This window comes from Palaemon carinicauda, chromosome 22 (genome assembly GCF_036898095.1).
Source record: "Palaemon carinicauda isolate YSFRI2023 chromosome 22, ASM3689809v2, whole genome shotgun sequence".
Classification (NCBI taxonomy): Eukaryota; Metazoa; Arthropoda; class Malacostraca; order Decapoda; family Palaemonidae; genus Palaemon; species Palaemon carinicauda.
The window spans coordinates 50,031,519-50,056,136 of NC_090746.1; the positions used below are offsets into that span (position 1 = coordinate 50,031,519).

The 24,618-nt window shown below is 50.9% G+C and overlaps 1 protein-coding gene across 2 annotated transcripts in view; it reads left to right on the forward strand.

Moving 5' to 3' along the window:
* Positions 1-24,618, forward strand: part of Taf2 (TATA-box binding protein associated factor 2) — a 365,232-nt gene that overhangs the window by 48,973 nt on the left and 291,641 nt on the right. For both annotated transcript variants that reach the window (XM_068346184.1, XM_068346183.1), the window contains exon 2: positions 19,569-19,662. In XM_068346184.1, the coding sequence (XP_068202285.1) occupies positions 19,625-19,662 (38 nt within the window). In that variant the 5' untranslated portion in view covers positions 19,569-19,624. The remainder of the gene's footprint in view (positions 1-19,568; positions 19,663-24,618) is intronic.

Below are 24,618 nucleotides of genomic sequence, written 5' to 3' on the forward strand. Positions count from 1 at the left end.
TGCAACTAATCCCTCTCGTGGCCTCGCTACTCAGGCTACGTTAGACCCTTCGTCTCTCGTCCCTCAGTGTACCTGTTGCCTGCTGTATCCGTTCCTGACTGCAGACGCGTCTTAGGCGCCCCCGTTATCTAACGGGCTCCTCCCTCCGGGGCAGGAGAGACTCTCACATCTTGAGTAAGGACCAAGTGACAGGTATCACCTGCGCACCAACGTTCCCTTACGCGCTAGCGCTCGACTGCTGTTCCTGAGTCTGTCTTTAGAGACACCCTGATTCAGTATTCAGTTAGGCTGCTACCAACGTTCCTTGCGCATTTGCGCACATCGTTGGGGTTCCTGAGATAGTGCACTGGCGCTCACCAGCATTTCAGCCTACGGTGTCTCTAAGTCTCTTCTACAAAGGACACCTCTCCCGTTCATGGGAAAGGTACCTCACAGAGACCACTCCTCGGAGTATTTAGCAGTCCCTCAGTTGATCGTCGGCAATGAAGTGGACCTCCTGGTCCTCTTCAGGGGATGCCCTCCCTTTTAGGGACACATCCCAGTTCCTGATCTACGAGTTAGCCGATCCTTCAAGCATTTCCGACGATCTTCTGTTACACAGGGGCCTAGATCTTCACTTGCGCATAAGCGCTGAAGACTGCCCGTGTGCAGGATTATTTCCCGCGCGCGATCTCGCGATCGTCGAGGATCGTTAGCCGACGATCTTCTGTTACGCGCTAACGCGTAAATACTGTAGATCGCCCGCGCACTGGATGGTTTCCCCCACACGATCTTCTAGGCCCTTCCGCTCGTGGTTTTTCCGCGCGCGATCGTCAAAGATCGTTAACCCGGCAACGGTCGTTAGCCGGCGATCTTCGGATCCAGCGCTAGGCGCGCAAGTGCTGCCAATCTTCTTAGTGCGCGTAAGCGCCGAGGATCAGTCTGTGCACGGGATGGGGTCCCGCGCGCGACAACGAGGCCGTCCGCGCGCGATCATCGAGGGCCGTTAGCCGGCGATCTTCGGATCCGGCGCTAAGCGCGCAAGCACCGACAGTCTTCTTAGTACGCATAAGCTCCGATGATCGTTCTGTGCTCGGGATGGTTTCCCGCGCACGGCAACGAGGCCATCCGCGCGCGGTTCTCCGCACGCGATCATTGACGGCCGTTAACCGCCGATCTTCGGGTTCGGCGCTAGGGCGAACGCGACGATTTTCACAGTACGCGTAAGCGCCGAAGATTGTTCCGTTCGCGGGATGGTTTCCCAGGCGCGACCATTGAGGCTCACGCAATCATCGCACGGATCGTCCGCGCGCGGTTTCCCGCTCACGATCGTCGTAGATCGTCCGCGCTCGGGCACCGAGGTTTTCCCGCTCGTGATCGCCGACTATCTTCTCTCGCGCGCGAGCGCCGACAATCTTCGCTGACGCGTGAGCGTCGAAGATCGTCCGTGCTCGCACGAATCGCTGACGATCGTCTTACATAGTTGGAGATCGTACGCACGCAAGCACCATGGTTTCCCGCTCACTGTCTCCTACGGTCTTCTCTCGCGCTAGCGCCGACGATCTTCGTACTCGCGTAAGCGCCGAAGATCGTCAGCGTTATTCTTCCGCGCGTGGGATGGTTCCCCACACGCAATCGCCGACGGCACTAGCACCGGCGATTTTTTTCGCCGAGATCGTTCGTGCATGGGATGGTTTCCCTCGCTATCTCCCACGATCTTTCACACGCAAGCACCAGCGATCTTCATACGCGCGGAAGCGCGGGGATCGTTCACGCGGAAGCGCGGGGATCGTTCACGCGGATGCCGATATGGCCACGCTCACGCTGGTACGCGGGTATGCGGGCGCGGTTATACTGCTACGCATGCTTCATTCACGCGCTACCCAGATCTGTGCTTTTCGGCGATTGTCAGCGTGATCGGCGCACCGTTCTCCGACGCGACCGCGCCTTGTTTACATCAGGGCTTATGGCGGTCAGGCCACCTCCGCCTTTCCCTCCCCCGCAGCGCAGAGCAGCGCCCTCTCCGGAGGGGGGGAGGTTTCCGGATAGGTCAAAGGTCTCTTCTCCCTTCATTGCAGATTCTCTACGGGCGAACCCTCATGTGTCATCTCCCCCAGAGGATCGAACGATCCTCTTCCCTCCAGAGGGACTCCCTGTCAGCGCGAGGGTTGGTCGGCATCCCTGGTGGGATGCCGTCGTGAGAGCGCTCAAGCAGGCGATGAGCCTGTGCCTTCTGACTGGGGTCACTAATCAGTAGCAGCTTCCTCTCCCCCTGAAGGGAGTGAGAGGAATCCCTGGCATGGTACCTCCCCCAAGGACTATCCTGTCCCTTCGCGAGTCCTTACGCAGGCGATGAGCCCTCCTCAGACTTCATCTCCCCTCCTCTGCGGATGAGCATTACCCATCCCCAGGAGGGTCGGAAGTCCCGGTCCTCTCCCCCTTCACTCCATAGGGAGAATCCCCGCCTCTTCCTGAGGGTCCTATCGTGCGGAGGGGGCGAAGCCTTACATCCTTCATCAGTGGGGTCCTGTTTTCCTCCTAGGAGGGATCCTAAGGCCCTGTCTTCCGCAAGGATCCGACAGGATCCAGTTGGACCCTTGGGGCACGTCTATGAGTCTCCCTAGGAAGAGCCTCCTGGGATGGGAGACCTTGCTGCCAGTCCATCAGGAGGAGGAGCTCCAGGGGTCGGAACTAGCGTCCTGGCAGGTTCTGGCCCTCAGGAGAAACCTCAAGGAGATCCCAGATCCAGAGATTCCTCTTCGGTAAGGGAAGGATACGGTCCTGGACCGAGTCTACTCACCCAAGGACTCCCTTACGCCAGTGCAGCTTGCCCTGGTCTCGGAACGGAGAACGCCAGAGACTAGGCCGAGGGCCAGCTCTCCGAGCTTGTCTCCTTCAACAGTCCCGGCTGGTATTGAGCCCCTCCCTCCTCCCTGGGTAGGGATTGGTGAGGGGACGGGCCCTCCGGGCGGAAGTCCAGTCCATATCGGAGATACGCTCCCTCCAAGAGGTGGCCAAGGGGTTCCGGGGCCTCCTTAATCTTCTCCTTCCCTTCTCGACTCTGTACAGGGTTGTCAAACAGTCTTCGTTCAGCATAGCGACAGCAGACGCGGTCAGCTTTGCGGTGAGACCACAAGACTTCATGTGTACACTGGTCCGGTAGGACTCGTACTTCCGGTCCCGGTTCTCCCATCTTCAAGGAAGTACTTTGGAGTTTGCCTGGAAGGCGTATATACCAGTTCAAGGGCTGTGCTTCGGCCTTTCCACAGCACCTCAACAGTTCTCCGATACTTCCACTCGGATCTCTTCACGGGCTCTCAGGATCGGCATCCGGCCACTCCGTTTCTTGGGTGACTGGCCGATCCTGGCAGACTCGAAGGCATCCCTTCTTCGTCATCGGGACAAGCTCCTCGGGCTTTACCAAGTTCTAAAGATCATGGTGGTCCTCGAGGAGTCCTCCCCGCAGCCCTCTCAGCGTTTGGTATACCGAGCCTGGTCTTAGGCTCCTATCTCCCAAAGCCTTCCCTTCAGACAACTGACAAGGCAGAGGAAGGTCGTGGGACCTTTCCTCACACGAGAAGACCCTCCAACCCAAGGTTGTTACGTCTCCTCCCTGGCCCGTCTGGTTTCCTCAGTCGCCTCAGGATGAGTTCTCTCCAGTGGCGACTCGGGGCGCGGGGGAGTCGGGGCCACGTCTCCCCAGACGCTGAGACCCCTAGGGGACAACCGGTACAGAACGGACCCATAGGCGTAGGAAGCAGACGAGGGCCTACAATAGGGAATGGTCCTTCTCTTCCTTCCCCCAAACTTGATGCTGTCTTCGGACGCGTCAAAGGAAGGGGGGGGGGGAGGGCACGTTCTGATCCATGGGTCCTTAGGCCGGGGGTCAGAACCAGGAAGAACTTTCTCTAGACCTACTAGAGATGGAAACCGTGTTTCTGGCACTTCAGTAGCTCCACCTAGCCTGGCGGACTACTCTGTGGTTATGAGGATCAACAACACCACAGTGATGGTTTTCTGGCCCAGACAAGGAGGTACTTTTCAGTACAACCATCCCATCCTGCGGTAGAGATACCGGGATGGTCCGAGTCCCCCTCGGTCTCCTTAGCAGCTCGCTTGATTCCAGGCAAAGGAATGGGCTCGCCGACAGTCTGAGCAGTGTGTCACGGACACCACATTCCGAGTGGTCTTTGGATCCTCAAGTAGCCTACAAGTCCTGTCTCGGTGGGGCTCCCTTGGTGGACCGGTTCTCTACAGCACTGAGCTGCAAGCTCCCGCTGTACTGCTCCCCGGTCACGGATCCCAAGGCCCTCTGGTAGGATGCCTTCCAGCAACGGTGGGACACCATCGATGTGTTGCCTCCGTAGCTTGCTCCAACTTCCCGCCGGGAGTCTATCCAGCATCTCCTCAAAGAGAGAGGATTTTCGCACAAGTGGCAAAAAGGAGGACTGGACACCTGCGCAAGTCTTCCGCAGTAGTCTCCCAGGCGAAAGAGCAAGTTTCTGTGGCCAGTGTCGGGGAGAGGGCATCCCTCCACACGATGCTGCTTCCAGCGATAGCGGAGCTCCTAGTGGGATTGCGGGATAAATGCGCCTTTCAGTTTCGACTCTGAAAGGCTATTCCTCAGCCTTAAGTCTTGCCTCCAGGCTCTTGGGACAGACATTTCTCCGCCGCTGGAACTCTTCCTTTGCATGGGAAGCCTTGTCCTCTCCTGCCCTCAGTCGAAGGTAAGACCTCCTCCTTGGGACGTGGTTCAAGTCCTCGAGTCTCTAAAGAGACCCCCTGACAAACCACTACATAAGTCCCCAGATCACCACCTTTCTGGGTAGACAGTGTTCCTGCTAGCCTATCTTTAGCCAAGCGAGTCACATGGTCTCTCTTACGACTTCGCCCATTCACAGGGTTAGGGGGAGGCAACATTCAGGTTCGTCCCTGAGGTTTGTTGCCGAGACTCAGAATCCGGGAGTGCCGGACCCACTGTTCGACACCTTCCAGGGTTCGAGTGTCCGTCCTGTAGCAGATGACTCAGACCATCTCCTACCTTGCCGGTAGGGAGTCTGACCTGGCGTCTTCAAAGAACAGCTGCAGTTTGTCTCCAGGCTCAAGTCTCGTTCGTGGACCCTGGGTAACGATGAGAAGGGTCTCCAGGAGTACCATCTCGGCCTGGATTCGCAGGGTGCTACACCCTGCCTTAAATCCTGACCCTTCTCCGTCGCATCGCCCTAGAGCCCATGATGTCAGGGGCTTAGATACGTCCCTGCCCTTCATGGAGCGTCATTCAGTGACGCAGGTCCTTCAAGCGGGGATGTTGAAGCATCAGACCTTCTTCTCAGCCCCTTACCTGCAAGACATGACACACAGGAGGCTCGATACATTTTTATCGGCTCTTTGGTGGCTTCACAACAGCTGGTCTAAACCTTAGGCTCCTTGATGGACAAGTAGCAGAAGGTTGAGGGCATTGTTACCTGGTGTTAGTCTGCATGAATGAAAAGATCTGTCTGGCCCTTATTCTTTTCTTTATCCTCTCCTCCCATGGAGAAAGCAGCATCCTGGGTTCTCTGCACAGCTGACCTCAAACCACTGTAGGTAGACCATGCTTCCTTGTGTTCCTAGTATTAGGTGTAATACGGTCATATCCCCATACCCTGACGTGGTGGTATTGGGAGAGTCCTAGCCTGGATTTCCTTCTGAGGGACTCCAGGGCAACTGCCTGGGACAAGTCACTTTTCACCTTCGCACACACCTTACGTAGGCCGCGGCAGTTTCACAACCGCCAGCGAGGAGCAGGGATTCCCTATTGTCCGAGTACTTGATCGCTCGAATATGGAATCCCCGGGCAAGCCAAAGCCAGTATGGCCGGGACTTACCACCCTTCCTAAGGGTTAAGTCACCCCATGTAAATAGCGTGGTTTGTATTTCAGTTACGGAACAAATGACAAATTCGTAGATAATTTGTAATTTTCCTAACTATACAAACCTTAGCTATTTACAGTTATGTGCCCGCCAGCCCTGTCCCCCAAGATAAGTCCTACCTCTAAGTAAAGTGGAGTATACTCCGGTGTGTGTGAGGGGGAGGGGTAGCAAGCTACCCCTCCCTACCCCCCCGCTAACTAGCGGTGGGGTAGGAAACCCTCGTTAAAACTTTATGGCTCGTCATCGGCTGCGCCGAAGTAATCACCCCATGTAAATAGCTAAGGTTTGTATAGTTAGGAAAAATACAAATTATATACGAATTTGTCATTTTGTTATGAAAATATCATTTTTATCTGATTTTAATAATTGTAATTCTTGTTTTATTACAGTTACTCTCTGCTCCCCTTCTCCCGTCGATGTCGATTGCGGAAGGGAGGGCGCAGTTCTTATTTTTCAATATTTAACTTAGCCGGTGATTATAATAGCTGCAACTCTGTTGCTCGACAGAAAACTCTAAGGTAAAATTCGCCAGCGATCGCTACACAGGTTGCGGGTGTGTCCAACAGCGCCATCTGTCGTCCAGATACCCAGTACTCAATGTAAACAACGAACCCAATTTTCTCTCTGTCGTGCTCCCGACAAGACGTGCTTATTCGCTGTTGCTAAACTGGATTTGTTTTCACAACTAATTGGTGAAGTACACTATTCTAGTTTTGAGCTTTCGCTGTGCAGGCTTTCTCTTCGCAATTCCTTGAACTCTTTTTGATTACGGATTCTTTGTTGATGACTTTTTGATAGTTTTTGAATTCCCCTTTGACCAATTCAAAATGGCTGACCCTTCACAAGTCCCAAAATTTAGGAAGTGCAATGCTAGGGACTGTTCAAGGCGTCTTCCGAAGGCCTCTATCGACCCTCACACTGTTTGTTCCAATTGTCGGGATAAAACCTGTCAATTGGAAGATCGATGTGAGGAGTGCGTTGGGCTTTCGGAATTCGATTTTATCGAATTCCAAAAATATACACGTAGGCTAGAGAGAGATAGAGTTAGGAGAAGTTCCTCTCGTTCTATTGACATTTCCTCTCCTCATGCCCCACAACCTATTCCTTCCCCTGTAGTGGTTGCTCCTAATCCCCCTTCTGGCACTCAGGAACCTTCGATGGCTGATATGATGCGTGCCATCCAAGCTCTGGGTGAGAGAGTTGAGTCCCTGGCTAGTGACCGTAATCAGCTCATGGCGGATGTCAAGGAGCTGAAGTGTAAAAGTGCAGTGGGAGGTGTTAAAGTGAGTGATAGTGTTGTGGATAGTGTTGCGCTTGAGGGTTCGTCTGTTCGTGCCTGTCGTCCTCCTAGTCCGGGACCTCTTGCAAGCTCCCAAGTCCAGGGGAGAAGCAATGTCGTACGACAAATGGGTTCGAGAGGCTTTAATCAGCGAACAGACGTTCCCTCCGTAGTTTCGGGCGTATCTACCCAAGATCGCCCCTGCCTAACAAAGACAAGAGAGCCCATTTATACCTTGTCTGCGGAAGAGGTTTCTCGCAAGAAACCATGGACCAAGGTCTCACGACCGTTTAAGCGCAAGTCGGTCCCTTCCGCGCAAGTCCAACGGCCCAGCTGTAGCCACTGGGTCAGTTCGGACTCGCTGCAGTCATCCGATGACTGCTCACCTCCTAAGAGAGGCAAAGCGGTACCGCTTCAGACAGTTACACCGTCTATCGCCGCACCTGCTCCTGTAGACCCTAAGTGGTCTTTACTGCAAGACATGCAGTCGCAACTTACGTCGCTTATGCAGGACTTTCGTGCGGAGAAGGTTGCTGCCGCAACAGTAGCTAGTGCAGCTCCTTGCCTACAACCACCCACTCGATCGGTTGTGCGTCCTGGGGACGCTGAAGTAACCTTCTCACGCACTCCAGTTGAGAGAGTTCCGTCACCCATGCGTTCCAGTGTGATCTGCCAGCCGCATGTTGATGTTCAGCGACGCACGGAGGTATCCGTTGACGTCCGTGAGGTTAAACAACCGTCAGAGTTGTTTTGTTTTGACGCGGTGCGTCAACCTCCGCAACCCAGTGTGGTTGCCACTGCGCACCCACATCAGTCTAGACAGTCTGGAGTAGACGCTGTGCGTCCCCGCGCTGCTATGGTTGTTGCCAGCTCACAGACTGGGCAACAGTTCCATGACGTTGCGTCCGGCTCAGTCACGCATGCACCCGTGCGGCCGGACTCAGCCAACCAGCCGTTACCCACTCCGTTGCCGTTCCCTCATCAGTTATCGGATGAGGGACTTTCTGATGATGATGGTGCTGCACATGAAGATGAACCGCACTCAGAACTGGACGAGCCTAAGTCTACGCAACCCTCTTTGGACTTTAGGAAAGTTTTGGCCCTGTTCAAAGAGATGTTTCCGGACCAGTTTGTGTCTGTAGCTCCGCGTTCGCCTCCGTCAGAGTTTGTGTTAGGCATGCCGTCAACCGCTCCTGCCTTTACTAGACTCGTCCTCGCACGCTCGTCCAAGAGAGCTTTGCGAGTGATTGGAGAATGGCTGCAGTCCAAAAAGAGTTTAGGGAAGACAGCTTTTACGTTTCCCCCTGCTAGACTCTCTTCTAGATCGAGCGTCTGGTATGCCACGGGAGAAGTTCTCGGCTTGGGAGTTCCTGCCTCTGCCCAGGGCGACTTCTCAAGTCTTGTAGACTCTCCCCGCCGCCTAGCCATGAGACGCTCGAAGATATGTTGGTCATCTTCGGACCTGGACCACCTTTTGAAAGGGATATTTAGAGCCTTCGAGGTATTTAACTTCTTAGACTGGTGTCTAGGAGCTCTAAGCAGAAAGATCTCTCCGACGGAGAAGGAGACTTCCTTGCTCATTATGTCCTGCATGGACAAGGCCGTACGTGATGGGTCTAATGAGCTTGCTGCATCCTTTGTGTCCGGAGTCCTTAAGAAGCGTGAAAACCTGTGTTCATTCCTTTCAGCTGGAGTTACACCATGCCAGAGATCCGAACTTCTGTTTGCTCCTCTTTCTAAGTGCCTTTTTCCAGAGGACCTGATTAAGGAGATTGCCGCTTCTTTGATACAGAAGGATACTCACGATCTTGTTGCGTCCTCTGCTCGCAAAGCCACCCCTTTGCCTACCTTGTCAGCTAGACCAAGGATGGACACTCCAGCGTCCCGTTTTATTCCGCCCTTTCGTGGCAGAGCCTCCAGCAGAGGAGGTGCTCGTGCCGAAGGGAGACGTGGAAAGAAGAAAGGAACCAAGTCCTTTAAGGGCAGAGTCTGACTGCCAACTTCTTCAGACAGCAGTGGGAGCCAGACTCAAGAACTTCTGGCAGACCTGGGAAAAGAGAGGCGCAGATGCACAATCTGTGAAGTTGCTCAGAGAGGGGTACAAGATCCCGTTTGTACGAAAACCCCCTCTAGCAACGTCCCCCATCGATCTCTCTCCCAGGTACAGAGAGGAAGACAAGAGACGAGCATTGAAACAGGAAGTGTCTCTCTTACTAGAGAAGGGAGCGGTAGTCAAAGTCCTGGACCATCAAACCCCAGGATTCTACAACCGTCTCTTCTTGGTGTCCAAGAAGACAGGAGGGTGGAGGCCGGTGCTAGACGTCAGTGCGCTGAATGTCTTTGTCACAAAGCAGACGTTCTCCATGGAGACCACAAAGTCGGTTCTAGCAGCGGTCAGAAGGGAAGACTGGATGGTCTCGTTAGACCTAAGGGACGCCTACTTCCACGTCCCCATCCACCCGGACTCCCAACCTTTTCTGAGATTCGTTTTCGAAAAGGTTGTCTACCAGTTTCAAGCCCTGTGCTTTGGCCTAAGCACAGCTCCTCTTGTGTTTACGAGGCTGATGAGGAATGTAGTCAAATTCCTTCATTTAGCGGACATCCGAGCCTCCCTCTATTTGGACGACTGGCTTCTCAGAGCTTCTTCCAGTCGTTGCTGTCTGAAGGATCTAAAGTGGACTCTAGGTCTGACCAAGGAATTGGGTCTCCTTGTCAATATGGAAAAGTCACAAGTGGTCCCATCCCAAACTATTGTGTATTTAGGGATGGAGATTCACAGTCTAGCTTTTCGGGCTTTTCCGTCGGCCCCCAGAACAAGCCAAGCCCAGTTATGCATCCAGAACATGCTGAAGAAGGAACGATGTTCAGTCAGGAAGTGGATGAGTCTGATAGGGACGCTATCATCCCTGGAACAGTTCGTAGCATTAGGAAGACTACACCTCCGTCCTCTTCAATATCACCTAGCATTTCACTGGAAAAAGGACAAGACGCTAGAAGCGGTCTCGATCCCCATTTCCGAGAAGATGAAGTCTTGCCTGACATGGTGGAAGGACAGTATCAGCCTCAGAGAGGGTCTGCCCCTGGCTGTTCAGACTCCCAACCACGTTCTCTTCTCGGACGCATCGGACGTAGGCTGGGGCGCGACATTAGACGGTCGGGAATGCTCGGGAATATGGAACTCGAGTCAAAGGACAATGCATATCAACTGCAAGGAGCTACTGGCAGTACATCTGGCCTTGAAAAGCTTCAGGTCTCTCCTTCAAGGCAAAGTGGTGGAGGTGAACTCGGACAACACCACGGCTTTGGCGTACATCTCCAAGCAAGGAGGGACCCACTCACTGACGTTGTACGAGATCGCAAGGGACCTCCTCACCTGGTCAAAAGGTCTAAACATATCGCTAGTTACGAGGTTCATCCAAGGCAACTTGAATGTTATGGCAGATTGTCTCAGTCGGAAGGGACAAATTCTTCCAACAGAATGGACCCTCCACAAGGATGTATGCAAGAGTCTTTGGGCCACCTGGGGCCAGCCGACCATAGATCTCTTCGCAACCTCGATGACCAAGAGGCTCCCAATATATTGCTCACCAATCCCGGACCCAGCAGCAGTTCATATAGATGCCTTTCTCCTAGATTGGTCACATCTAGATCTATATGCATTCCCTCCGTTCAAGATTGTCAACAAGGTACTGCAGAAGTTCGCCTCTCACGAAGGGACAAGGTTGACGCTTGTTGCTCCCCTCTGGCCCGCGAGAGAATGGTTCACCGAGGTACTTCGATGGCTAGTAGACGTTCCCAGAACACTTCCCCTAAGGGTGGACCTTCTACGTCAGCCACACGTAAAGAAGGTACACCAAGGCCTCCACGCTCTTCGTCTGACTGCCTTCAGACTATCGAAAGACTCTCGAGAGCTAGAGGCTTTTCGAAGGAGGCAGCCAGAGCGATTGCTAGAGCAAGGAGAACATCCACCCTTAGAGTCTACCAATCGAAGTGGGAAGTCTTCCGAAACTGGTGCAAGTCAGTATCAGTATCCTCGACCAGTACCTCTGTAACTCAAATAGCTGACTTCCTCTTATATCTGAGGAAAGAACGATCTCTTTCAGCTCCCACTATCAAGGGTTACAGAAGCATGTTGGCTTCAGTCTTCCGTCACAGAGGCTTAGATCTTTCCAACAATAAAGATCTACAGGACCTCCTTAAGTCTTTTGAGACCACGAAGGAGCGTCGTTTGGTTACACCTGGTTGGAATTTAGACGTGGTACTAAGATTCCTCATGTCAGACAGGTTCGAGCCGCTACAATCAGCCTCCCTGAAAGATCTCACCTTAAAGACTCTTTTCCTGGTTTGCTTAGCCACAGCTAAAAGAGTCAGTGAGATTCAGGCCTTCAGCAAGAAGATCGGTTTCTCATCTGAAACGGCTACATGTTCTCTACAACTTGGTTTTCTAGCCAAAAACGAGCTGCCTTCTCGACCTTGGCCAAAATCGTTCGATATTCCAAGCTTATCGAATATGGTTGGAAATGAACTAGAAAGAGTCTTATGCCCGGTGAGAGCTCTTAAGTTCTATTTAAAACGAACTAAACCTTTAAGAGGCCCGTCTGAAGCTTTATGGTGTTCAGTTAAGAAACCATCTTTGCCTATGTCAAAGAATGCTTTATCCTATTTTATCAGACTGTTAATACGAGAAGCTCATTCCCATCTGAATGAGGAAGACCAAGCTTTGCTGAGGGTAAGGACACACGAAGTTAGAGCTGTCGCAACTTCCGTGGCCTTTAAACAAAATAGATCTCTGCGAAGTATAATGGACGCAACCTATTGGAGAAGCAAGTCAGTGTTCGCGTCTTTTTATCTTAAGGATGTCCAGTCTCTTTACGAGGACTGCTACACTCTGGGACCATTCGTAGCAGCGAGTGCAGTAGTGGGTGAGGGCTCAACCACTACAATTCCCTAATTCCATAACCTTTTTAATCTTTCTCTTGAAATGTTTTTATTGTTGTTTTTTGGGTTGTCCGGAAGGCTAAGAAGCCTTTCGCATCCTGGTTGATTTGGCGGGTGGTCAAAGTCATTTCTTGAGAAGCGCCTAGATTAGGGGTTTTGATGAGGTCCTGTTGTATGGGTTGCAACCCTTGATACTTCAGATCCTAGGGGTCGATCAGCATCCTGAGAGGATCGCGAGGCTCCGTAAGGAAGACGTACTTAAAAAGGCAGAGTAATTGTTCAAGTCGACTTCCTTACCAGGTACCTATTTATTTTGTTTTTGTTATTTTGATAACTTCTAAAATGAAATAAAAATTCTTAGCTCATAATAATGTAAACATATAGTGCTGGTCTCTACCCACCCCCCTGGGTGTGAATCAGCTATTATAATCACCGGCTAAGTTAAATATTGAAAAATGTTATTTTTATAATAAAATAAATTTTTGAATATACTTACCCGGTGATTATAAATTAAAGGACCCTCCCTTCCTCCCCAATAGAGACGCAGTGGAACGAGGAGAAAATTGAGTTCTTTGTTTACATTGAGTACTGGGTATCTGGACGACAGATGGCGCTGTTGGGCACACCCGCAACCTGTGTAGCGATCGCTGGCGAATTTTACCTTAGAGTTTTCTGTCGAGCAACAGAGTTGCAGCTATTATAATCACCGGGTAAGTATATTCAAAAATTTATTTTATTATAAAAATAACATTTTATGTTTGTTCCCTCGGTGGTTTCCTTTCCCGTCGCGGACTAGGTGTGCCTCCGGAGGGAGTTTTCTGTTACATAATGTATTTTATTTTTCCTCAGCGATGCAGTTCTTCTTCGTTCGACTAAGAGAGCCGACGAAGCAGAGCTGTTCTGTTCATGCTTGGGAAATCTGCTGTCACTGCCGACCCTCAGAGAGTATCATCATGCTTCTCCTTAGAAGTACGCCCGTGGCAGCACCTGATTAGCACTTCATCTTCGAGGAACTAGCTCCGGCTACACTTCCTGAGGCAGCACTCTTGGCAGATCATCTTAGTGCACTACCAGGAGGTTTGCCTCCAGGGGTTGGACTACTTTCCCTTCCAAGGAAGAGTTCTCCTCCCCAGGTATGGGGTTGTTTCTCCCTTCCAAGGGAGAACTTCTCTGCATCTTCTTCATCACTTCATCTACTCCAACTGCTGTTGCTGTCTTCGCCTAGACTACGCTCCCCCCTTGCTGAGTCTCTTTTCCTTCGGGGGATCGGAGCATAGACTCAGGCAAGTCTCTCCTGCGAAGGGATCACCTCTCTCATAAAGACTCCTCTTCGGAGGATTGCTACTGCTGAAGGTTGGCTTGCTGTTCCACTAGCCCTCAGCGGGGTCATCTGTTCCTGGACCTTCTGACGACGCTGCAGCTAGTCCTCGGACTTCGGTACTGGACTCTTCTGTGGATCATTCACTATCTCCATCAGTGGATGTACGCTTTTCCAAATTGCGCATCCCAGTTCCTGATCGTCCTACCAGCTGACCTGCTGACCTGCCGTCCCTGTTCCTTTCTCTGGTACAGCCTCTTAAGACCATTCGTAAGCATGTAGCTATGCGCCAAAACACTCCACAGCACGCCAGCGCCCACCAACATCTCGTCAGCGCCAGCCTTCTCCTTCACACTTTCCAGAGCGCCCACGCTCTCCAGCGCATCAGCGCTCTACAACGCTTCGGCGTTTGCCTGACTTGCAGCCTTCTCCTGACTTGTAGCCTTCTGCTCGTCCTCAGTGCACTCCAATGCTCGCTGGCACTCTCCAGTGCAACCTCGTCATTTCACTGAGCAGCTTTTGCCAGCTCGCCAGCACTCACCAGCCTACTTATGCTCGCCTGCGCAACTGCGCTCTCCAGCTCGAGCTTGTCAGCACTCCTTAGTGCTCTCTTAAACCACAGCGCGCTCCTACGCAACATCAGGCTTTGGCTCGCCAACGCTCTCCTGCACGACAGCGCTCTCCCAAGTCACAGCGCTTTCATGGGCACTAGTGCCAGCGCTTTTCTGCGCGCCAGTGCTCCTCTACGCGCCAGTGCTCCTCTGCGCATCAGTGCTCTTCAGCGCCGGCAATCTCCAGCTCGCCAGCGCTCACCTGTGCACCTGCATTCTCCAGTAGCTGCTCTCCAGCAAACTCCTGCGCAGCGCCGAACTGTGGCGCATTGTAAGGAGACTGTGCAACACCCTGCGCAGCGTCTTAATGTGCGCCCACGCGCCTGCACACCCTTGCGCTCACGCTCTCCTCTGCATTCTAGGGAGACTGCGCAACACCCTGCATAGCGCTTTACTCTGCGCCAATGCTCTCCCGCGCACTTGCGCTCTCAGATCCAGCACTCGCCAATGCACCAGCGCTAGCTCTCACCTGCGCATTCTGTGGAAACTGCTCACCAGCATCATCGTGCGTGTCAGGGCTCTCCGGATTGCCAACGCTCCAGTACTCTCCTGCTCACTTGTGCGAGAGGTAAAAAGAACGAAAGGGAAAACTTTTTGACAGGTCACCATTGCCTCATTCCCCTCCCCGCAAACGCATTATAGCATGCCTGCCTGAAAAAGAGGGAAGAGGCCTCGCAGAAGGGTTCAAGATCCCGAAGATGCCAAGGCAAATCAACCTCATCTACCATCGGTCGAGACTTCTCGCAGGGAAACCTTGATCCCTTTCTCTTCATTGAGGTTTTTCTGACAGTATATACCACTGTCAAAAAACACAATCTGGACGTTGCAAACGGCCTATCATTAGCTCGCAAATCTCTAATTGCCAGAATGCCGATCACTAACTCACCGTACGCTGTTCACTAGTCCGACGATCGCTGATTTCTAGATCATCTTCCACCAATGAGAAATCATCAACCGACTGATCGCTAGATCAGTGTTTGCTAATTGCTAATGCGCCGATTGCCAGATCACCAATTGCTAGCTCATCTTTCTCTGATCATTGACCTCCAGTCTCGCCAATTGCTAACGATCTCCGATTGCTAGCGGGCCGATCGCTGATTGCTAGTCAACAACCAGTCATCAGCTTGCTGATCACTAGATCACCGACGGCCAGCTCGTTTTTCTTCGATCATCGACCTCAGCTCGCTAATCTCTGACCAGCCAATCGTCTGCTTGCTGATCATCAATGGCTCACCGATCACCAACGGATGATCACTAAACCATTCTGCTGTCTCTCAGGGCTCTCCAAGCCAATCACCAACTCATTGATTGCCAACCTTCCTTAGCTGACTGACCAGATAGCCTTCACTTGCCTGTCAGTTACCATCTTCGGCTCACAGATTGCCGATTCACCGATCATCGGCAGTTCGCCGTTCACCTGCACAGTTTGTCACTCAGACTTACTTGTCAACCTCTGCCCGGGGTTCCCTAGATCAGAAGGCAAACAACACATTTCTCGCTACTCGCCATTAGCCATCACACCAATCCACTAGAGCTATCGGCAGGCAATCGACAGCCCCCCCATCAACGGGATGTCGACAGGTGACTACTCGCGAGCACTCTCCAACTGCACAGTAGCCACGATACCCAGCCGTTAACCATTGATTAACATTCGCCAGTCCGATGCTGTTCTAAGGAAGAGCATCAATCCCGTCAGGGCGCATGGTAGGGTCAAGCTTTGCCTCACTTCTATCAGTTAAAGGAGTTCTCTCCCAGGGACGAATCCTTACACAGGGTATCGTGTCCCATCCTTTCCGCCACGAGTCAAGACCCCAGCGTCAACAATCTCCCATGCGAAAGGATCCGCAAGGAGCTGTCCCTTTGGGTCGATGTCCACACCATGTTGGAGGAGTTCGGACAAGGGCAAAGACCACAGGCCTTCTTGTGCACGCTTGACCTAAAGGGCGCATACTTACAGGCCCAAACTATTCATCTTCTAGGAAGTATTGGAGATTCAGTCTAGACAAATAAGAAACACCAGTTCAGGGCACTGTGCTTCGTTCTTTCCACAGCACCCATCCTGGGCTTACAGGATTGGCTTCTGTCTCCTCTGTTTCTGGACGACTGACTGACCTTAGCAGACTCGGTAGCAACCTTGCGTTAGCACCGGAACTTCTGAAGTCTTTTTACTGAGATTGGGTAATCATGGTAAACCTTTGGAAGTCTTCCCTACTTTCCCTCTCAGAAGACTGGTATATGTGGGATTGATTCTAGACACCAGTCTCCACAAAACCTTCTCATCAAAGACAGGATAATGAGGCTAGAAAGGTCACTAGACCCTTTCTCAAGACAAGAAGAACTCCCAGCCCAGAGTGACTATTTTTCCTCAGTTACCTATCATCCTTGGCCTGTCTAGCCTCCAACGACCGCCTCAGGATTCGTTCTCTTCAGTGGCGGCTGGAGTCTGATTGGAATCAGGCCTTCAATTCCCCGGACATTTTGATCCCCATGGGACCAGAGGTCTGGATGAACCTAAAGGGATGGGTGTCAGTCGAGAATCTACGGAGTGGTGTAACCTTCTCACCCTTCTCCACCCCTTGGACTTGATGCTGTGCTTTAGACACATCAAAAGAAGGGAAGAGGGACCATAGTGTTCACCACGTGACCTCAGGCCTCTGGACAGAGTCCGAAAGTACCTTCACTTAAATTTCTTAAGAGATGAAGGCCAACTTTCCAGTCCTTCAACAGCCTCATCAGTTTCTAACGGGCCACTCAGTGGTGTGATGAGTGACAACACTTCAGAGGGGCTCACATTAACAAGCAAGGAGGAAGTTGCTCGCAGCCTCTTCCCATCTAACAGTATAAATACTAAGATGAGCTGAAGTCCGCTCGTTACCACTATCAACCTGCTTCATTCCAGACTAGAGGAATATGTTCGCCAACAATCTGTGCACAGTAAAGTCCTGACTTTACAGGGTTCTCCAACTATGGATTTGTTTGTAACGCCCTTGAGCCTCAGGCTTCCGCTGCTCCCCAGTCCTAGACCCCAAGGCTCTCTAGCAAGAAGCATGCCAACAACGGTGGGTACAACAACAATGTTTACGTCTCATCCCTGTAGCCCACAAAGTCCTGACTTTACAGGGTTTTCCAACTATGGATCTGTTTGTAACGCCCCTGAGCCTCAGGCTTCCGCTGCTCCCCAGTCCTAGACCCCAAGGCTCTCTGGCAACAAGCATGCCAACTACAGTGGGTACAACAACGTTTACGTCTCGTCCCTGTTTTTATCTGGAGAGAAGGGTACTCAACAAGGCTAGAACATCGGTCAGCCTCTCAAGGGCTCTCATAGCTCTGCTATGGCATTACGCAGAACGGTTTCCAAACCTTCTGCAGCTCTTGATAGAGCCTCCAAGAGAACCCTCTCCACGTCACAGACAACCACACTTTGACATCTACCACAAGCTATAGCTTTGCTATGATTGTATGCCTGGAGACTACCCAGTACCTCCTCTCTCAGAGAGGCTTTTCGCAATAAGTTGCGAAGAGGTTGTCTGGATATCTGAGGAATTCCTCAGCATCAGTCTACCAGGTAAAGTATAATGTCTAATATGGTTGGTATCTAATATGGTTGGTATCATGGGAAAGTGTATCTCTCCAAGCGATATCTCTATTCCAGCAATAGCGGAATCCTCTAGTGTATGCAGGAGAAAAAGACCCCCTTTTCAGTGTCAGCAGATAAAGACGATCACTCATCCTTGAGCCTCGCCTTCAAACTGAAAGGAAGGGATATCCCCTCATCGCTAGATCTTTCCTAAGTCATGCGGACTTACAAATTTGCCTTTTTCCAGTTGGAATTGAGACCTCCCTCTTGGAACATGGTTCAAGTTTTCCGGTCTCTAAGGAGACAGCCCTACGTTCCACTTCACCAGGCAACAAATTTTCACCTGGTTTAGAAGACAGTGTTCCTACACACTTTGACAACGGCCAAACGAGTCAAGGAACTTCATATCCTCTCTTTCGACATCGCCCATTCATGAGAAGGGTGAAAGGCAACATTCATTTTCGTCCCTGAGTTTGTCGCCGGACACAGTCTCCAGAGGTGACGGATCCACTCAGTAACTGACGATCCAGATCATCTGTTACAGTACCCTGGATGAGGTTTGAGGCTCTACCTCAAGAGAACGGCAACATCCCACCCGGGTCCCTTCTCTTGTCGTCAGCTTGGAGAGACAAGAGGAGGATCACCAAAACATCATCTCTGCTCTGAATCCAGATCCTCATCCAACATGTCGACCCACGATTTCAGGGGCATAGCTATGCCCCTGGCCCTTCTAACCAGATTACTCTGTGACGCAGGTTCTACAAGCAAGGGTGTGAATGCTCCAGGTGTCTTTCACAACCTTTCTCCTGCAAGACGTGACCCACAGGAACTCGATACAATTTCTATCGGTCCTGTGGTGGCTGCACAACAACTGCACAAGCTCCTTATTGGACAAGTAGCAGAAGGTTGAGGGCACTGTTACCCGGTTTTAGTCTGTGTGAAGACAAATGTTTAACTGGCTCTTATTCTTTTCTTCATCCCTCTCTTAGGGAAAGCAGCATCCTGGGTTCTCTGCATAAACTGACCCCAAACCATTGCAGGTAAACCATTCTCCCTTGTGTACCTAGTATTTAGCTAACACTGTTGCATCCTCATTCCCTGGCAAGTTGGTATTGGGAAAGTCTTGGTTACAACAGTTTTTCTTACAAAAAGACTCGGAACAACATTATCTGGAAAGTCAAACTTCTAAATATCTCAACACACAGCTTGCATAGGCTGCGGACTTTACGTAGCAAGGTTTTAGTTAGGTGCAGGGACTCCTTATTTTGAGTACTAACATACACAGGTAAGAAACCCCCCAGTAAAGCCAAAAGCCGGATTGGCAGGGACGTCCACCCTTCCTAATGTGTGAGTCACCACTAAATAGATAGAGTAGGTGTGTATTCCAGTTACGGAACAAATGACAAATTCGTAGATAGTTTGTATTTATCCTAACGATTCAAACCTTAGCTATTTATACAAACTTGCCCGCCAGCCCTATCCCCATTGAAGTCCTACCTCCAAGCAAAGTGAACTAATTCACCGGTGTGTGAGCGGGAGCGGTTGCAAGCTACCCCCACTAACTAGCGGAATGGGTAGTTAACCTTTGCAACAATTTTAATGGCTCGCCCTTTCAGCTTCGCTAAAAGTAATAATCCCTAATAAATAGCTAAAGGTTTGTATCGTTGGAAAATACAAATTATATACGAATTTGTCATTTTTCGTATGAATGGTTGGAGTAGAATTAAGCTAAAGAAGTTTGATATCTAGACAGATAATACCAAAGGGAATGGGTGAGTGGTAACAAGACAACAAGCAATATAGATAGGGCTAGAAGGGTTGCGGCAAAGAACATTTAGCATCTACGGATGGCAAATTGTATGCAGTAACCAGTAGCTTTTATAGAAGTTAATGCTTTAAGTATAAAAATAAGAAGGATTCTATTGTGCTCATATTTTTCCTTTTCTTTTTCAGATGTAAAATACACAATTCTTCTTGGTTAATTGGCCAAATCCAACATAGTCTTCAAAATGAAGAGGGATAGAGAGATGCAGTATTCTTACAGATTATAAGTATCCATTCCATTATTCTAGTTTTACCAGCATGATTATTTGTATCTAGATTGGTGGGAAATCACAATTTGTTATAGAAATAATTTGAATCTTTTCAGTACAAAGCCAACCCTTGACAGTAGCATGAACTGATGTAGGAGCATAAACATGTTGGCTCATTTCAACGTTTCAAAATATGCTCTTAAAGAAGAATAGACCCAGACAATATGTACATCCAGGCTCAAAATAGATTTGTGGACAAAACTGTAATGCGTCATTTTCCTCTTGCAAGAGTTGTGGGGTCAGTACTGTAGATGGCCATATTTAATTGTAAAGTAAATACAAACCAACGCTATTTAAAGGGATATTACTTTTGGCTAAGCTGAAAAACGAGCCATTAGATTTTTAACTAGGGTTAACCACCCACCCGCTAGTTAGTGGGGGTTAGCATCTACCCCACTCACTCATACACCTAGGCTGTGAACCCACTTTGCTTTTGACTTGCCATTATTGACTAATTGCTTTTGTTTTTTTCTTTTCAGTGTGTGTGTACCATACTCTCTTCTTGGCTGTCCTCATGTGGACTTGTCCGGGACCTTAGGGCCACTCCTGTGGGACGTTCATGTCGTCTGTTGAATCGGACCTGTATCTGCTGTGTCATGCCTTCCAGGGGGGCCGTTGTGACTAGGACAACACCTTCCCTGAATGCCGGGAGTGGCTTGCCTCCCAGTGGGCGAAGTTTAGGTGCTGGCGTAAGAGAAAGTCCAAAAGGGTTCGTCTCCGTGGTCTTCCTTGAAGTCGAAGAAAACCAGTACTTCTTTGACCCCCCATATCTTCCCAAAGCTCCTGTTCACTCGGTTTCCCTTGGGAAACCTTCGAATAGAAGCATAGACCAATAAACTCCAGGTTAATCTCGGGTCTCGAGGCACGGTGCTGCTTCCTGTTGGGGTCAATGACCTTTGATGTCAGGATGCCAGATAACTCCTAATCAATCAATCCATCAATCCCCCCGAGTGAGACTTGGGTCTTTTTGTGATGTTTTCCAGGTGTGGCCATCTCTGGGTTTGACCAGTCCCCCAGCGAAGAAGTCGCTTTTTAAAATTCTTTGACTCAGTGCGAAGAGTAAGCGAACACCGACTTCCTCGGAGGTGGATCCCTTGTTGCTGAGTGTGGCCTGACAAGATCCTGAGGTTTCGTCTGCCGACATATCCCGCCCTACCTCTTCATCCGCTGGTGCCGCTGTTGCCGTAGACTGCTCTTCCCCCATGCTGAGCCGATTCTTTCGTTGGGGGCGGAGCAAAGTTTGAGGCAGGTCTCTCCTGTGGGTGGCCATATCTCTCGCCCTAGAGTGAGATCCTTCCTAGACACTCAGAGGTCTTATAGACATCTTTCCGTTCCTGCTGAGCAGTCATCCCCTTCGGAAGATTTTTGCTGTCCTCTACAAGCTCCCAGCGTGCATGGTCCTCATCGACGCTTCAGACCCTCTTCTTCTTCACTTCCGGCTAAGAGACGTCTCTTTGGCTTGCCCAAAGACCTGCAATTTTCTCCCGTCAAACGAACCCCCGTGGAAGATTGCCGCTCTCCCGCACCTCGTCATTCGTCACCTCGACCGCAGACCTCGTAACCTCGTGACGAATCTTGTCAAATACTCTGACAACCTTCTGCTTCCCGACCCTTGCCTATTTTATCGAACTCTCTCTGGACTTGCTGTTTGCCAGCCCTGAGGCACTCGCCTGCCACTTGATCGCTGTTCGTGGTTCATTAACTGTTCGCAGTCCTCCAGCTACTCATCGTTTGCTAGCTGTCCATCGTTCCTTGGCTTCCCACTGTTTTTCAACGGTTCGCCGTTCGCCAGTCTCCCTTCGTTCGCCAGCTGCTCATTATTTTCCAACTGCTCGTCATTCGCCAATGACTCGCCGATCACCAACTACTAGGCATTCAACAGTTTCTCGTCATTCTACAGCAGTTCGCCGATCGCCAGCGGCTTGTCATTTACCAGCTGCTCGTTGTTCTCCGACTGTTCTTAGTTCTCCTGTAGCTCGTTGCTCCCCAATTCCTAGAAGTTCACCGGCCGTCTGTCGTTCGCCAGGCACTAGGCAATTCCTCCAGATCGAAAGCAGTCTTCCCGACACTCTCCTCCTCGAGCTTTTCGTCGCTCGTCAGGACATTGGCACTTGCCAACCCGCCGTTCACCGGCACCTCATAGCGGTTCTCCCTCTCATTCTCCAGCTTGCAAGCGCTGGTCGTCAGGTGCAGATCGTCATTTACCTCTAGACCGTAAGTCTCGTGTCTCCCACAGATCGACCTGTGAACACCTCTCTCCAGCTAAGGTGTCCAGGACATCACCGGAAGGACGATTCCCAACAATCTCCTCTCTTTTGGGAAGAACTAGTCTTTAAGGAACCCTAGCAGGTAAGCCACCCTGTTCCGTTCCCCCTAGAAGGTGGAACCATCGAGGTCGCAGCAGTCTGCCTCTTCACACCGCTTGCCTGTCCAGTCATCGGTTGATCCAGGTAGAACCCTAACCCATCTTTCCAGAAACCATAAGCATCAATCCTCTCAGGTGACCTTTCGGCCAGCGCCGTAGTGGGCAATGAACCTTGGTTCAACACCCTGGTCTGAACTGTTCACCAGGCATTTATGGGAGGTGTCCCACCGCTACAGTCCACCAGTAGACCAAGGATTCCTTTGGAGAGGTCATCTTCCCCTCCTGTTGACCCCAGACGTAAGTCTACGGTCCCCCCCCTATCCTCTGGTAAACCCAACATCTTTCATCTCTCCTCTTAAGAGAAAACGAGGAGTAGTTGAACCACAGGATTCCTCCCTGATCAAGCTGACGCCTATACGGACATTGAAGCGAAGGCTGAGCATTGTCGTCCCCACTCCTTCACAAGTAGGCGCTTCCCATCATCTCCCGAGCCAAGATTCTCTCTTTGGTATGGTCTTTCTGCCCCTCCCCTATCGAGGTGGTTCTTCCAGAGCAGTGACCACTCCCTCAGTAAATAAGGGACAGAAGGAAGATCATTCAAGACCTTCACTTCTGGAGGGATTCTCTCCTCCCCGTAAGGAGTCGAAGGACGCCTAGACTGTTCCCAAGTCTTCGGCAAGGAGAGCAAGGCCTTTGCAAGATGGTCCCAAACGATCATATCCAAACCTTGCAGGGTTGTCAGAAAGTGACATCCATTATGCAAGGGACGACCTCGACCCACCCCAAGATGAGATCTCGGGGTAGGTGATCTTGAAGGCGACCATCTCCCAAAAGCTGCTAGTCCTAAGCTTTCAGAGCCATAGCAGAAGGAGTTGAAGCATGCCTTCTGGCAGGTCTTGGCCTGCATGAAGATCATCAATGGGTTATCTGACCCGGCGGTAGGCCTCCAGGAAGGCAAAGACACGGTCCTGGACCATGTCTACGGCGGCACCCAGAAGCTTCCCAAGACCAGTGCAGCTTTTCCCTGGTCTAAGGGTCTAACGAGTGCCCGTCGGAAGGCGTTCTCTCAGATCGCTGGCTCCTCCAGCTTCTTCCGCCATCGTTCATGCAGCAGAGGAAGTATTATGAGGTCTCCAAAAGAGCCCCTTCTGGCTCTGCCTCTCGACCACTCCTTAGAGGCTCTGACCAGAGGGATCTCTAGAGAGAGACTCTCAGGTCTTCAAGTCTTCAGAGATTTTGAACCAGGAGAAAGTGGCGAAGTACACTATGTAAGCTATTTCTTGGCTGGATCGCTGGTTGGGATCAGTGGGATACCTCATATGGACCAAGGACTGGTCCAAGAAGACCTCAAGGAAGGCGATAGAGACCTTTCTATTATCGGTAACTCGACCCATTGAGTTCATTTCGCACCAAGTTGGGAACTTTTGAGCAAGTATGATCCTTCGGTGAAGGGACTCGATAATAGAAAGATTCCATCGCCATGTCCCACAGAACGAAGTAATAAGGCTAAGTGACTCTAGATGGTTCCTCTCTGTTCAGACCGAAAGACGTCGAGCGGGCTGCAGAGAAAATGAGGAAGTCCAACCAGGACTCCCTCTTACATATAGGATGTTAACATCTCTGTATAGACCACCTCCTCCACTGAAGAAACCGCAGACGAATAGGAGAGCAGCTGTGACAATTACAACTAAGGTGTCAAAGAAGCCCTTTCCAGCCAAAGAGCGGAAGGGTTCCAAGTCCTCACGCGTAGGGGATACCTTTATCGCCACTGGTAGAGGTGGCTGCAGCTCAGCGCCGAACCCTCGACAGTCTCCGTGATTCATTTACGGTATCGCATCCCGCTCACTCAGTCTCTCCCTCCACTGACCAATGATCCAGTTCCATTGATCTCTTATGCAAAGGGATCCGCAAAGGAGCTGGCCCTCCGGGCCAAAGTCCAGACCATGTTGAAGGGCACTCTCTAAGAGGTCCTCAACGACTCCCCAGGATTCTTCAGTTGACTCTCTTGTGAAAAAGGCGTCTGGAGTCTGGAGACCAGTCATCAACCTCTCAGCTCTGAACAAGTTTGTCAAGCAAACCCAGTTCAGCATGGAGACGGCAGACACGATCAGACAAGCGGCAAGACCACAGGACTTCATGTGTACACTGGACCTAAAGGATGCATACTTCCAGATCCCAATCCATCCATCTTCAAGGAATTATCTAAGGGTCATTCTAGACAACAGGAAATGCCCGTTCAAAGTGCTGTGCTTCGGTCTTTCCACAGCACCTCAGGTGTTCACGAGAGTTTTCGCCTTAGTGTCATCTTTGGCTTACAGAATCGTCATCCGTCTCCTGAAATATCTGGACGACTGACTGATTCTAGGAGACTGTGGCAACCCTTCTTCAACACCGAGACAAATTTCTAGAGTTTTGCCAAGATCTGGGGATCATGGTAAATCTCAAGAAGTTGCCACTGCTTTCCTCTCAACAACTGGTATTCCTAGATATGATCATCAACACCGATCAACAAAGTCTTCCTATCAGACGACAGTGTATTGATACT